The sequence below is a fragment of the Denticeps clupeoides genome, chromosome 16 (genome assembly GCF_900700375.1).
Source record: "Denticeps clupeoides chromosome 16, fDenClu1.1, whole genome shotgun sequence".
Lineage (NCBI taxonomy): Eukaryota > Metazoa > Chordata > Actinopteri > Clupeiformes > Denticipitidae > Denticeps > Denticeps clupeoides.
The window spans coordinates 12,347,154-12,363,572 of record NC_041722.1 but is presented as its reverse complement, the minus strand read 5'-3'; the positions used below and the strand labels follow the sequence as shown (position 1 = coordinate 12,363,572).

Here is a 16,419-nt window from a genome sequence, read left to right as displayed (position 1 = left end):
TGAAAGAGGTGAATAAGCCGTGAGTGTGAGCAAGTGTGTGGCGGAGGCTTGCGTCGGGGTCTTGGGGTGCGTTTTCCTTCTGATCTCATCTTGCCTTTCGCCAACATATCCCTGGGAAAGAGGGCATGTGGGCGTGTGGTGCACATATTCACAAGAACACTCAATGTGAGGCAAAAGCGCTTGAATGCCCAGAGTGCTGAGACTAGCGGAAGGTTCCGGTACCCTGGGTGACTGGGCATGTGCTAAAGCAGTATGACTCATTGCAACGGTAAGATATACGAGCTGAGCCCCGGGAAGATAAATGTGACATAGATGCAGTGTGTGACTCAGACACATCTGGGAAAAGTCTGAAACAGCAGTTTCATGTTGTAACGCACACATTTGTGCATCTTGCACTTCAGCATGCGATTTCCCATTTTGACTTGGTTTCTGAACAGTTAAATTTGCTGACACTTTGTTGGTGTTGGACGTGTGAAGCGAGCTTTTGTGAGGTCGTGTTCGCGCGGCAGCAGCTGGATCTGAACAGGGGCTTCACTGTCTCTGCTGACCGGCAGCCTTTGTTCGTGCTCGGGGGGCTAAATCGGACACTGATAGACTGTGTGCAGCCTCGTCTGATGCTAATGAGGTGTACTCGCACAAAGAGCATGCGCTCACAGCGAATGAATGAATGAATGAATGAATGAATCCCGGCTGCGGAAAAAAAAAAAGAACATGTGAGTCTCCACCACGCCGCCAGCCTCTTGTCAGAGGCGTGAGTCGGGGACAGTGTGGGGACAACCGAGGACTAACATCAAAGCATTCGGGGAAGAGCAGCCTGTGTTACCTGTTCACTCTTTGTTGGACCAGGAGGAGGTTGAGTGCAGGGTTGACACGGAGCCTTGAGGAGGAAGCAAGAGAGGGAGAAGAGAGGAGAAGCACAAGTGTGTGTGTGTTGGGGGTTTAGTAAGAGAGACAGGAGGAGGGTCTGGAGAGCGGTGGAGAAAGAGAGAGAGAGTGGGGGGGGGGGGGGGAGAAAACGTGTGCGAGAGAGAGCGGGCACCGGAAAACGGGGCTGGTTGTGTGTGCGGGAGGTGTGAGTGGGGAGATCTGTTCTCTGACTGGGATCTAAGACAGATCGAGGACGAGAAGGGGAGCAGGTGAGCGAGCGACGGTGTGAATGGGAGAAGCTTGTGGCCGGAGCTGCTGCTGCTGCTGCTGAGAGCTGTGCTCGGACGATGGTCGGGCGGCGTGGGCTCTGTCGTCGGGATCGTTGCCGTGTTACGCCGCCATCGCAGGCCCCCCCAGCCCTGCTCACACACGCCACCAGTCAGGGGGAGAGATGAGCTCCAGGCACTCCTCCGACTGGATCCCCTACAGGTACATTCTGCTCCACACACTCCAAAATATCCCGCTTTTAAAGTCTATCCATCTCAAAGAGAACAGGTGCATTGTGGGACATTATACCTATTGATGCCATTGTGTAGTTTTGGTTGCTATGCTGTGTGTTGTAAGGAGTTGCTAAAGATGTTCTAAAGGAAGGAATACATTTTGATGCAACATGCATGGTGGCAATATTTAAAATATGATCATCATTTGTTAAATACATTTTCAAAATATCCATCTATTGCATATAGAACTGATTATTTTCTCATGTCTGGCAACAATACTGTTTATCAGTGCCCTTGCTCTTCTCGGGATGCATAAAGACGTATGCCTGCTCCCTGTGGCAGTTAGACTGTTGCAGCTTCCAGGAGGAACCTCATCGCCATGGTTGCACCGCTTCCTCTCTTACCATTGGCTCTCGGTTGCTATAAGTTACAGAGGCAGCTTGCCACCGCTCCCATTGAAAGCCTGCGTCAGGAGTGGCTGGCTCCTATCACAAAGCCGCGGAGGAAATGTTAGATCCGTTCGCCTGTCGAGGTTCGTCACTGGCGTTTTAACGGACCCCCTGCTTCCTGTCTGATGATATTTCAAACCTTCTGAATGGAAGCCGTGCGGCGGCGGAATCAACAATCGAGCCACATTGTCTCTCTCAAGGTCAAGAGCGTAATTGCTTGCAAATCTGACCCACATTCATCTGACACACTTTAATTTCAGCCTCTCGAGTTCGAGAAATGGATGAGTGCGCTTTCGCTTCATCTTAGGGTTGAAATGCCGGCGCAGTCAACCGCGTGGAAAGAGACAGATGATTTCTGATGCCACCCCCGCCCTCCCCGTGGGATAAACCTTGACCGTTCCCCTGTGTGCTGTGTGTGTGTGTCCCCAGCTGGCTGTACTGTCATCAGTGTGTTAATAAAAGGGGTTCATCATCTCTCTTGATATAAGGATAAATGCGAATCAGGTACAGAAGAACAGGAACATGCGTCCTAAAAATCTTGGGGAACCTTCATGGTTGGTTTGCCAAATCCGTGATGTCCCGGCAGATGGGATCTGTCATCATATATTCACTCCCTGCCCATCCCCCCTCCAGTGACAGTGTCTGGGAGGCCGGGGACCTCCAGGGCGCCTACCATCTATCTAGTGTGTCTGAGGTCCATTAAAGAGCCATACACTGTTCATGGGTCGCAGCTCAGCACACACTGCACTCCAAATCGAATAATTCACAGACACACACACACACACACACAAACCAGTGGACATGTACACAGATACATCCGTGGATTTGACTAGGAGAAGCAGGAGCTCAATATCTACCACAAATGGTTCAAAGAATGAAGAAGGTCTGGAGAACCAGCGTTCAGCTTTCTTGTTCTGTGTGTAAGACACAGGTTCCCTGGCCTGTCCTGAGGAGGGCTTGATCGTTTTTCATCTGATAAGCTTCAGCTATTTGGCTAGTCTGTAACACCATAAGGTCTGTGAGTGTAGTGTCGGTCCAGGGTAATAAAGTAGCACAATATTGTGACTGAGACCTTTGCAGCTATGACACAATTCCACCAAATGCACAACCACTCGTACTGGCTCATACACGTGTCCGCACAGTGAAATGCAGAGAGCCCTGAAGGGCCTGCACTGCTATGCGGTGATTGCTTTGATATCTTTTTGATCATGAAAACATCGGCGACCAACAAAAAAACTGTCTTAAAGGGCCAGTATGTATTATTGAAGGAGATCTCCCATATTTAACCCATCAGTCTTAGAATGGGCTAATAGCACTGCAGATGATAAATGAGGAACACAGGGGTAAATCTTGGAACAATGCAGTAGTCTGAGTCATAGAGTCGAGCAGGCATCCTTAACCAGTAAAACACTAGGAAACTAGTGGCTGAGTGATCAGAGATATTGGTTCTGAGCTGTCTGAACCTAGGTTTTGTGTTCAGAGATGCAGCAGGAACACAGTTCAGAACAGATAAACCTGTGCTGATTCAGGAAACAAAATGCAACTCCATTTGTCAGTGCTTTTTTGTGGCAGTTTTAATGGAATGGTCATGTCTTTATTCAAATAGCTGACATCCCTACAGTGCACGTGTTTTACATATAAGGCTGTTTTCCATGGGTCGGCCACTCTGCATGCATATTAAAGAGCAAACCAAAAAAATTCAGCTTACCATAATGCATAATCAGTGGGTTCTGGCAGCTCAGCAGAGTTAGCTGGTGGGCTTAATTTATCTGACACCCAGTCTCATTTGCTAGATCCATGCCTCCAGAGATCAGCGACCACTCCCTGTACTCATTCATCACCTCATTTAATGCAAACCGGTCATCTCCAGAGACCTTTTAGAAAGCTTCCTGCTGGTGTTTGATGCATAACACTAAGTCTTTAAAGTAATGTTTGTTCCTCGTTCCTCTCTTGTCATTCATCACATTATCTGTCATCATTTGGTGATTTTACACAGTACAGGCCTGACTCCAACACTGCCTGGAAGCAGCTATGGGCATCAGGAGGCCACCAAAGGTTTTTATGCACACTTAGAAAGGGAGAGGTGTAGTGACGTATTTGGTTGTTCGGTATAAATTGTACTGCACAATTTATACCGAATGATATGGAAAGCGATGCCTTTGACAGACCCATGATCTGTTTGTGTTTCTTCTTCTGCCTCTTGGCAATTCCTCCAGTTCCACTGAAAAAACATCAAAACGGGCCAGTCACAGACATCCCCGCTCGTTGCAGCTAAAAAGCCTTGCATCTCAGGGCTGGAGAAAAAGAACACAAAACAGTTCTTTTATTTTGACACACAACGTTGCACCGACAATGTAGAGCCGGTGTGTAATGGAGCTGTGGGTGGGTGTGTGGAGGTGGGTAGGTAATGTGCATCCCAGGCATCAACCAGAGTTCATCAATTTATCTTTCATCTGCAACATAATGAGATGCTTGACCCTCATTAGAAAGACTCTGTTTATGTCATTATCTGACTGTCTGGTGGGTGCCCACGCCCTACACCAGTGACATGCTTTTCAGCTCACTGGTGTGTGTGCTTGTAAGGATGCCCATCTTATTTTTGTCTATACCTTTCAATATGAGAGTAAAATATTTATGTCGCTCCTGCTGTGCCTGTGAATTCTCCTGCCCTCAATTCTAAACACACACATTTTTTGAATAACTGATTTTGCTTTTATTTCATTCCACCCTCCCATTTACTCATGAATGCATTGTATTTATTTTGATAAAATCATTTTTCAGGGTGTGTTTACCCAATGTATATTAGTTTTTGCAATCTTTAAACAATTCATTTTTGACTGTGGAGCCAATCTGCTGCTGTCTCTTAAGAGTGTTCCGTCACCCTAGGTGACTAAACTGGCTAAACTCCTCACTGTTGGGCTCCATGCCATCTGCATGTGGCAGCTGTTCACAGCACATTGTGTATTGTGTGTATTTACAATTCATATGGAATTTGTATAAAACACTTACCAAATCAAATAGTTCTATTCACATAACAACCCAGTCTTAAGTTGTGTTGGTCTGTGCTAAAATGTGAGGATTTCTTTTTAACTCAGCTGCTCAGAAAGCCAAACATCCTGTACGCATTTGACTTGCAGATTACTGCCGCTGTGGCAAGCATATGCATTGTGTTTCATCCTCTTCTCTCTCCCCGTCTCTCTCTCTGCTTGACTACAGCACCCTGGATGATGAAGGAAGTAACCTTCGACAGCAAAAACTGGACAGACAGGTGGGTCGTAATTCTGGTCCGGGACATCCCGAAATATGGATGGTTTAGATTTGTCCCTTCTGGGGCAGCTCCAGTCCCATATTCCAATCACAGCCCGTCCATCAATAGTAGTCAACTGTAAGCATGGCAAAACTCATACAAACGTTGCTATGAGATATAGACTGTTTCAGGGTTTTCAAACACATTTCCCATAAGGCAGTGCTTCAGTTGCCTTGCCAAATTCGGTCTTTACATGAACTGATTTCATTTTCAATCCGATACCAAGTAAAATTCAGGTTGGTTTTGGCGATACTGATACTTCAACAGTAACAATTAACATAATGAATTTTATTAATGCATTTGCAAATACTTGACAAATGCCCAATGCAGGTACAAAATGTTCTCTGATTAGAGATATCTTGCGGATAGTCACAGGATGATAAATAGGTAAAAGTTCATTATTTTAAAACAAACACAATGTACAAGGAACCATGGTCATTATGTAAAACATTCTATGAACGCAACCATGAGTCAGCCAACGTTCTGACCACTCCTCATTGATCCATTAGTGACCTGCTTCTCCATTGTTGCTTAAGGTCACATTAGCATGTGCATGGAGGGCCTCTATTGCAAAACACACTTAAGATTGTACCCTTAGCAACTAACCTTCTTATACCGGTTCTCTCCTCAAGAACATGTGCCCGAGATGAAAAATAAAGCTACACGTCATTCCTCTGCAGTGTTAGAACTGGGGGAACTGGGGGGCATAATTGATCTTCGCTAAGCCGCTCCCTAGCAACTGTAACTAGGTGCGGGAGGCCTGTTTGGGTTGGAGAACAATGGTTCTCATCATATACAACATTGCATATCCTCCAGGTTTAGAGGGATGCATTGTCTCTGAAGGAGAAATCACAAAAGAGAATTTAGGAGAATTTAAGAGAACCTGTCAATTGGCAAAATTCATGAGGGAACATCTCTCACATGGCACCCAGAACCTCACACACTTCATCAGATTTTTCTTTTTTTCATGTCCAGCAGAACAATAATACATTTTGAACTAGACTAGTTAAAAGCTGCAGGGGATCATAAGTAAAATGTTAAAATAAAGCAATGTATTTGACTTGTTCTGTACATGTCTGAGCACTGACATTCTCATATGTCACACATATGACAACATATGATAATTAATATCACATTAATTTTACCAATGTAGTGTGCTTGGTGCTTGCATTGAGTAGACCTGTAGCCTACTGTAGACCTTTCCACTATTTGAGCATATAGAGGAGTGGGCGGAGCATGTATTATTTAAATTTATCGAAACGATCTTAAAGCTCTTCCTGGAAAGCTGCAGCAACATTTTGCCAGTGGTGAAGGAGCTGTGAAGAGCTGTGTGGAGGGCTGCTCATGGGTGAAAAGCTGCTAGTTGTGTCTTGGCCGATGCTCTTGAGATTCTGGCAGGCGTCCTACTCTCAGTGTTCTGAACAGCTGTAGTAGAGCTACTGCTGATATATTAAAACGTGATATTATGATATTGTTATGCAGCATGACTTTTTTCATGCAGATTTGGCTTGTAGCTATTGGAGTAAAGGACAAGCTTCATTCCTTGCTTGTACTAGTATATTCAACGCTTATTATATGATTATTTTTATTGAAATGTACAGGGTATATTTTGTTGTTTTCAAAGGTATCAGCTAAATACTCTGTGGGGTGGACACTAGGAGTGGACCAATGGATACCTCTATACTGTAGAAGACAAATATTGACATCTATGCAGAGCCTTTTCTAGTTTACCCTGAGTTTGACATGCTCTACCAACTCTATGTGAGTTCTGCACCATCCAAGATTTCCTGAATATTTCATGGGCAACTGGGATCTTAAGAAGCTTACATAGCAATCAGGTTCTGTTGCAGAGGGTGGAGGCCGAACTGTAGCTGGTGTGCCTGTGCATGGGTAAGAGGTCGAGTTTAGGGCTATGAAGTTATGAAATAATCATAAGTGCAGAAGAGGCTCAGCCCTAGCTTGTGTGGGTGGTGTTTTTTGTTTTTTAAACTGTGAGGCAGTTACTACTGCACACAGAACGCGCATAGATAAAAATTGCTGAGATAAGGAACCCATCTCCTTTTTACTTATGCATTTTAAATGTTATGCGCTTGCTTTGTGTAGATGTGCAGCCACAATTCCATTGCAAAATGTGTTACAGCGAGCTCTTTTAGAGCAGAAACAGAAGAAGAAACGGCAGGAACCTCTGATGGTGCAGTCTAACGTGGACGGGAGATCTCGTGCCAGGAGGATGAAACAGTCTGAGGAGCAGGCACCACTGGTGGAATCATACCTCAGCAGCAACAGTAGCACCATTTATCATGGTAGGATTGCCACTATATATCAAATTTTCGGAAGCTGACATTACGTTTGGAGCCTGGCTTAAGATCTTAAGGATACGTAGGATGTAAAGTAGCCACACATTGTGTAGGCTGGTAGTAGCCTAGTGGGTTACACACTTGTCTATGTACAGAAAATCACAGGTAAAAACCCCACTTTCTACCATTGTGTCCCTGAGCAAGACACTAAACCCTGAGTGTCTCCAAGGGGACTGTCCCTGTAACTACTGATTCGCTCTGGATAAGGGTGTCTTATAAATGGAAACTATATGCCAGTTTGTCTCATTCAAGGTGATGTTTGCCAGTTTAAGTTAGTGGCTGTGTTGGTTAGTGGCAAACTCTACACCCAGCTTTGTTCATAATTATCATTGCTTAGCTGAGGATGGTCAGGAATGTAAAAAATATTGATTATATTATATCGATACTGACCTGGCAGGGGAGATACTGTGATTAAGAAGGCAGTTCAGCCAGGGCCAGGCCTAGCGGTTAAGGAAGCGACCCCGTAATCAGAAGGTTCCCAATCCGCCAAGGTGCCAATGAGGTGCCACTGAGCAAAACACCGTCCCCACACACTGCTCCCCGAGCGTCTGTCATGGCTGCCCACTGCTCACCAAGGGTGATGGTTAAAAGCAGAGGACACATTTCGTTGTATATGAAACCCAACCAGTTAACAACAACATTTTAAATAGACTTCCTTTATTCCAAACACAGGCCTGAGGCATTTTGCAGCAGTGTTTTCCTTCCTGCTTGCTTTCTGCTTCCTCCTTCTATCTCTCTAAACATGCTTTTACTTATTTTTATCCTTTTTTCGAGGGGTGTCTGGGGTGTATAATTAGATCACCAGAAGACACTCCTCACTGATTTCCTTCATCTCAGAATCCAACAATAGACAAGCACCAGACTGATTCCCCTCTAACAGGACTAAATCACCCCCCAATGAGATTTTATGATGAGTGACAACACACTTGGCTGTTATCTGTTCCATGATGTTTTTTACATTCTGATTTTATCCTTTTTTGGAATAATTATTATGCAGCAAATATTATTAAGCTTTACAGTGACAAGCTAACAGAGCCCCTAGAATACACATCACACATGTGGCGTATAACAAAATTAATGTTTTATTACACACATTTATGCATAATATTTAAATATTATGCACAGATTTATATTTGTGTACTAAGACTAGTGCTTATGTTGGAATTGTAGAATATAAAAAAATATTTTTTTTGCCCGTGATCATTTATTGTATGAAAGTTCTTGGCAGAAAATAATTTTATAGATTGTGAGGCAAGTCAGGTCCTCACTGGCGGATTTCTGTTCTCTTCTGTTAAAGTGGTTGGTCATGACTGTATTAAATGAAATATTGAAAGATATTGGGAGCTCCTAGACGCAAGACCCTATGATATAAGCATTCTGACACTCTGTTTTAACTAAATGTATGCTCTTAAGCAATATCTGGATGATGTTGCTTAGAAACAATACCCTCTGGATCAATGATAGTAAGGTTCTCAGTAAGGTTTTTTTTTGTAGTCATAAATGATGCAATAGAAAGAAACACACCACTGTGATTATTTCATGTTATAGCACTACTATTTTTATATATCCAGTACATGGATAATTTCATGCCATACAACTCTATATTGTTAATTATTCCAAATAATAGCTAGATAGAGATAGATAGATGATGTATGGATACAATAATTTATGTGTTTGCAAAAATAAAGTTACTAAAATTGAAAAAAAGATGCTAAAATATAAAATAAATAATAATAAAAATATAGCTTAATGGATATATATATGGATATATATAGATATATATGTCCATATATATCACACACACATCTACTTTAATGATATTTATGATAATTAATTAATTAATTAATTTTGTGTTAATTTATTCTCTGCTTCGTGGAATAATTCCAGCATCTCTCCCTTAAATTGCCAATATTTTATTTGCCGCTGAAGAAATCATTGGTGAAGAACTGAGGCTTCTTCTGTTCCTGATAAAGTTCTGGCTTTGAAAAAGAAAAATCTAACAGCATTTTCTGTGCAGAGACCCAAGGGCCAGTGACGCCTTTGTGCTTCCACATTGCCTTTTATATTTCCCAGTGCTGGCACATTAGTGACCTGTGTGACATTAGCAGAGAGTGAAGTGTGAATGCAGCAGTTTTTACTCATGCACAACACTCACACACACACACACACACACACACACACACACACACACACACACAGAGGCTGCCTTGGAAATGATGCGTCTGACCTTGTCTGGATAACCCTGGATCTTTTTTCTAATTTCTTCTCTCATTATTAACACTCAACTCTGTCCTTCCTCCTGTCCTTCTCTTGTCTCTCCCTTCTCTTTCCCCCTTTCCCCCCTGTCCCTCTGTTGATTGCTGGCCACTGCTAACTCACCCAACTGTGCAGTGCAAGAGGCTGAGCAGGAGGAGGTAAAGATGATGCCGGAGACTCAGGCTCCGCGCTCCAATAAAAAAACCAAGGCAGGCGGCTCCACCCCCCAGACGGGCAGTGGCAAAAAGGAGAAGAAGGGGAAGCACAAAGGTCAGCCTGGCAGAGTGTGGCAGAATGTGCATCATCCCAGCATGTGTGGACCTGTGTTTTTGTGCGCATGGAGAAGACGGCCCACAGTGTGTGTCACAGCTTCCCACAGTTGAGTGGGATCACACAGCGAGTTATTTCAGACTCGGTGTGTCAGGGAACTGTAGCTTTCAAGCAGACACAGCTACTGTATGCAGAAAATTGCCTGTTGGAATGGCCAGTCAGTGCATCAGCAGTCCAGTATGAATTACTTGTGCATCTACTGATGTAAAGTCCTCTACACTACGTTAAAGCTTATGTTGGGAGTCCTAGTGCTACAAAAACACTAATGTCACATCAAGAATCTCCTGAATTTACAGAATTAATTTATACAAAGTGACTGCTTGCTTGTTATTTGTATCTTGGGTAGGATAAAATACCCAACCAGCCCTTGTTATTGGTGCGTAATAATTTTAAGTATACAGTACTGCGCAAAGGTTTTAGTGAAACTAATTAAAGAGTCATCATCTTCACAACAGTAACTAAATTGTTCATTATTATTTGTGTGCGAATAATAATGATTAAAAAGTGCAAGTGGTAACAGCTGATTTGAAAAAATGTCTTGAGATGTGCTTGAAGAACTGGAGGTGGGTCTCTCCCAACTCTATAAACTAATGAATGATCTCCAAACAAAAGTCTACAGTTGGAGAACAATATTGAATTGCTGTTCAGAGAACAATAGGATGACAGAGCTCCGGAATTTTTGCCTCTTTCACAATACGCGTAATGTGGTTATTTAAAGGTCACCTGTCATGAAAATATCACTTTATGAGATTATTTAACATTAATACCAGTTCCACTAGCCGGTCTATGGTCCTGCAGTGGCTAGAAATGGCAATAGTTGTAAAAAGTGTTTTGCACCCCTCCCCTAAAAAAGTAATTCCACCAACCGTCATGGCTTGAAGACGAGTGATGCAATGCAGAAAAAAGGCAGTCATGACTTCCTGTTTGCACCAGACATTGTGGTTGGTGAATGGTGTTGATGACGTCATTTCCGCGAATGCCCGCTCACTTCTATGAGCCACTCTCCTCCTTGTCCAGCCTTTCTCCTCCTCATTTGCTTTTAAAGATACAGGCATGGCATGTCCTGGGGAATCTCACTGTGTGACTGGCTCAAAGTGGAGCCAGTAAATGGTTTAGGTAAAATAACATTTTGTCACAGGGCTTTTGTTATGTTAACACATTGGTTTGTATTTTAGCTCTTATGTGCTGTGTATGTCAGTGCACATGTCAAATTGCATCTCTGATTACAGATTAACGTGCTATGGTTCAAGCAGTCTGAGGGAAATAGTAGGGAGTGTGACATTAGCATTATGCATTATGTCTTATGTAATGCCAGGAAAACACAACCAATAATCGCTTATTGTATATGACTTTGGTTGAGTAATGAGGAAGGCCCAGTCTATTCAGTGTGCTTGTCTTCCACCCCACATTCTCTGAGATGCTCTCCGGTCAGGTGGCTATATGATGGAGGCCTAGAGCAGGTCTCTCTCTCTCCCTCCATTATGCCAATTACTAAGTATTGTCTGGTGTCTGAGCCAAGAGATTTGTGCTTCTTGGGCTTATTATAAGATTCAGAAATGACAAAGAAAAAATGTCCACGGCATTTGTCCTGGAGTCTGGAGATGTGGAACCCATGCTTCTCCGAAGGTAGTGACCCATCGTTCAAAATGCAGATTAATAAATCAGAATTCTGCCCCTTTTTGGATGAATAAGTCTTTCACTGCACATTCTAATGTTGATGAATATCCATTCTTTCTTTCTTAAATTCTGGCAGTCTAGACATCCAGCAGGGCAATCACTGGCTTGGCTCTGCCAGCCACGACCCCAAGCTGCTCTGCCCATATCACCGTCCCTGCATTGCGAAATAGCCAATCACTCCATCAGGGCCCAATCACAGCCGTGTAATCACTGTTAAAAAAAAATCTAATGGCCTAATTCTCGTCTGTGCGTTCAGACGTCTCGTTCAATGCATATTTGATTAACTGTGGACCTCATCGTACCTCATCCTGTCTCATTTCGTCTTGTTCTCTGGAAACGCAAGAGGGGTGGGTGTGTAATGACTTGATCACTTGGCTGGGTGGGGAACGGAGCGGTGATCTTGTGCCAGGGTTTCTGCTGTTCCAGAGGCTAATGGGAACTTTAGAGTCACTACGTTCTGCTTTGTGATTGAACTTAATTGAAGGAGAAAGTAACAAGGGCTGGCAGGGGAGGCAGCTTCAGAAAAAAAAAAACACATACACAGTAACCAGATTCACCTAATGCAGCCTTGCAAATCACCACCTAAATGCTAAATGCAGTTTGGGTAACCAAGGAGCTTCTATTTTGTTTTGTCAGATGGTGGATCATTGTGTACCATGAGGCATGGCGTAGATGATTTTACTTCATTTTGTTTAATGGATGAATAGGATGATGGGCTTGTGCATGGGGTGTGTGTATTGTGTGTGAGTGGATTCATCATTCATTCAGCATGCATGTCAGGGCTAAGTTAAGCACAGCGGGTAAGGTGACCCAGTGGTCTGATGAGAAGGTTGTGACCCCCGGCAGGCATCGATGGTTCGGCTGCCTTCCAGGACGAGGTGCAGATCCTGACTGTGGGTCACTCGTCTGCGGATGAAGGCGAGGGGGACAGTGTAAGCTGCACACAGGGACAGGGCAAGCAGGACCTGCGGGTCACCATGCTGAAGAAAGGTACTGCCGGAGATGTGCTGTGAGGGTTGGGCAGATAATCAATAAAACGGAAGGGATGCAGCAACCAATTCACCAATTGTGATAGATGAATGCACAACATACTGTGCAGTAAACAAAATTAGTAATTAATAATTCACGATTTACAAAATGCTGCCTCTACATCTTTCCTTCAAGGCCACATTTTCCGCTTAATATGAGCTAAAAATATGTAAAAAAAATTAATAAAAATACTCTCAGCAAAAACTGCTTGTTTTGTCAAGGTAGATGAATTAGATATTTAATTAGATAACGACAATGACATTATCAGCCCAACCCTGTGTGCTAGATTCTGTTAATGTGTGTGTTTGTGCATCCGTACGGTGGGCAGCGTGAAATGCTCCAATCAGCCACAACACAAGAGAGGCACTGATTTGAGCCGACTCTAATGGCCCTTTTTGATTGGGTGATTGTGAGGCTTTTTGTTCGGGGAACTGCCAGCGTTCCCTCACTGCACGTCTCTGAGAATTGTGACAATAATGCCATTTAGACAGCCAGTAAAGTCCTATTTGGTCACATGCTTCCTAAATAATGATATCAAATTAACTTCAATTTAGCAATATAATGCTGGCTTAATAAAGTAAGTTGTAAGCAATGTGCTTAATAACCTTAATAACACTGCTATTCCTATTCTTATTTCATGCATTAATTATTTTTATTATTTACTTAATTTTCAATCTCAACATCACTTGCACCCAAAGCCAATACATTTGAATTAGCTTGAAAGTCAGTGTAAAAGATGTTGTTTACAGATTTATGTGATGTTTTTGTCAATGTGTGCCACTGATACAATGGAACTACTGAATGATAAAGATGAGTTGTCCATGGTGCTGATTATGAGACTAGGAAATACCTCAAAAGCTTTTTGACATCACCTTTTATGACTTATGAGTTGTTTTTTCCCTGTTCTATTCCTTTTGCGCCTCTCTTTTGCGTTATCTCTGTTTCTCTGCCCCCTCTCACCCCCCTGCAGTGTGTGCTGTTCTGTCTGTCTTTAGCTCTAAATGGATAAGAATAGCCCCTGTTGGTACATCATTATGAATGCCCTATGGTCTCCACTAGAAAGGTCAGTGACTGAAACATGACTACCTGTCCCCGTCTCACCTCAGGCCTCCTGTCCTTCTTCCCTTATGTAGGGACATCAGCACAGATAGGCTATTCAAGAGACTAGATTTAGTGACCCTGTACAATTCTGCCCACATTAACATATGTAGAACTGACCACAGAAGGCCAGAGATGATGCCTTTTTATTGTTTTTTTTTGCTTGGTGTCTCAGTTCTTCTCAGTGTTTCATCAATGGGAGGACAGGCATTTGATATGTGTCAAAACTGATCATTTATTTCCATCCATAAAGGCATTTCAAGCAGCATGAACTTTGATGAAGAAGAGGAGGAGGACGACGATGAAGTCAGCTCCAGCTCCTCTCAGCTCAACAGCAACACCCGACCCGGGTCAGCCACCAGCAAGAAGTCCAGTAAGGTAGAAAGTGATTTAGTGTGTTTGTTCGGACTATTGATTTCCGACCTGCACTACACTGCAGAACCTCCACTCTTCCTGTCACACACCTCTGTCCTCCTGCCCAACTCACCATTCGACATCAATGGAGGTTTGGTTCCTTTATATCTCTATTTTCTTCTAGATTGTAGTTATAATCTTCTAAACTTAAACTTCTAGTTGTTTAGCTGTATACAGAGATAAATGTATTACATTACTATAATATCCATTATTGTGCAATTTATACCCACTACTTTTACTTTATTTGTCCAATCAGACTTTTTACATCCAATTTGTTTCCTTTAGTGAAATACACAAATGCAATTTCACGTACTAGAGCTGCTTAGCCTAACCTTTACAGTTATTTTGCACTTGAATGCTAAATTAAATTATTGTGCTCCAGTTGTCCTGAGACTAGGCATCAATTATTGATGCTTAGGTGCAGTATGTCATACTTACAATATGTAGTGTGCATAAGTTATGAGCATGAGTTGCATGAGTTAAACAGGGAGCTCAGGTCTTGCTGTCAGCAGAGGAACTGAAATTCTCTGATTGCATTTCCTAAAATATCTGGAAAAAGTTGGCCTGGCCGAGGTTAACACCCCAGGGTCTACTGCAGAGTCATCTGTCACAGCCTGTCTGTCAGAGGTGATAATTTAGTATGAATATTTTAGAGCTGCCGATGGAGAAGGCAGCAGTTCTCGTCTTCAGGGCATTTCAGAAACACTGATCAGAGTCCGACATTAGTCGTGCAGATTCACGGCTTGCAGGCAACACTCTCACACCAACGGTGGCTTTGTGTGTCTGTGTAGTTGTCATGAGGAGGGAATTATGGCCCAGTGCCATCACTGGCTTTTAATAAGAGGCATTCCGGACTCATTCCCTGCTGCATCCCAGATGGTGCTCTGACTGGGCCATACTGGCTGCTTTCTGTGCTAAAAAAGAAAGTAATAACAAATGCCCAGGTACAACAGAGGGTGCTTTTCCCAGCATTACTTGCTCTTCATCATGCATGTGGCACTTTACTGCAGTTAAAATCAGTCCCTTTCTCCTTTTGCTAGGAGGCTGCCTCAGCATCCAGCCCTGTAGCCAACGATCCAGCTATTGATGTGGAAGACCTGGAAGAATTTGTTCTTAGACCTGCTCCTCAGGGGGTCACAGTTAAGTGCAGAATCACACGGGACAAGAAGGGAATGGACCGGGGGATGTACCCCACCTACTACCTCCACTTGGAGCGGGAAGATGGCAAGAAGGTGAGAGTAATAGCTGCCTCATTGATGGACCATACATTTTTTGCATATGTGGCACACATATTACTATATTCCAAAAATGAGAAAATAATGACCAGGAAGAGCATGCAGATCATTGTCTTCCAGAGCCAAATTGATTTTTGGCTCTTGTCGTTCAAACATGTATGGATGTACTGGTCCAATAAAGCTGCTAGGTGAAGTATCCAATTTCACATGACACAGAATTTACACAGAAGGGTGTGGTTTCAGCACCTTCAGTGGAGACACTCACATTTTTATAGGACAGATCTTTAGAAAGATTTTTATACCTGAAATTTAATAATAAACCTTCCTTTAAATATGTCTGAATGGCTAATAATGCTTTTCGTTATGGTGTGATAAGCCACAGTTTTTAACGGCTTCATTAAGATGAGACAGTTTCATTAGACACCAGGGTTCCCTGAGTACTGGCTGTGATACAATCATATTAGATCATTAACATGTAAATAAAGTTGCTGCATGTTGGATAAAGACATGTTTTTAGTTTAATAAAGTGGAAACTTTATTACCGAATAAGGAAGATCAGACCACCAAGGCTGAGCAGGAAGGCACTACAATAAACAACTGAGAATCCAATAGGAACAATTGAGAGACACTGGGTAACAATGCAATGTGATATAAAATGTAAAGAAGAAGAAAGCAAAAAAAGGAGCACAGAGGAGGATAAGGGGAGATACAGAGAAAATAATGAGCTCAGGAGAGCTCAGGAGACACAGAACAAAACATTAAAAGAATGCAGTTACAAGACAGATGTATGATATTGAGAGGTTGGGTGAACAAGACATTGTTCAGGCATTATATGACACGATGACTGCTTTCAAAAAGGTGGAATAGAGTGAAGTCATGACAGGATTGGAAGGAGATGGT

At 42.9% G+C, this 16,419-nt stretch overlaps 1 protein-coding gene across 4 annotated transcripts in view; it reads left to right on the top strand.

Annotated features, from left to right (window-relative positions):
- Positions 1-16,419, top strand: part of tub (TUB bipartite transcription factor) — a 42,727-nt gene that overhangs the window by 19,153 nt on the left and 7,155 nt on the right. The window contains exons 1-7 of one of the 4 annotated variants that reach the window (XM_028956857.1): positions 1,030-1,356; positions 5,033-5,084; positions 7,264-7,426; positions 9,872-10,006; positions 12,590-12,733; positions 14,124-14,248; positions 15,325-15,516. In XM_028956857.1, coding sequence (XP_028812690.1) covers positions 1,319-1,356; positions 5,033-5,084; positions 7,264-7,426; positions 9,872-10,006; positions 12,590-12,733; positions 14,124-14,248; positions 15,325-15,516 — 849 coding nt within the window. In that variant the 5' untranslated portion in view covers positions 1,030-1,318. Of the gene's footprint in view, positions 1-1,029; positions 1,357-5,032; positions 5,085-7,263; positions 7,427-9,871; positions 10,007-12,589; positions 12,734-14,123; positions 14,249-15,324; positions 15,517-16,419 lie in introns of those variants that run through there. The other 3 variants (XM_028956856.1, XM_028956858.1, XM_028956859.1) reach the window with 3 other exon arrangements.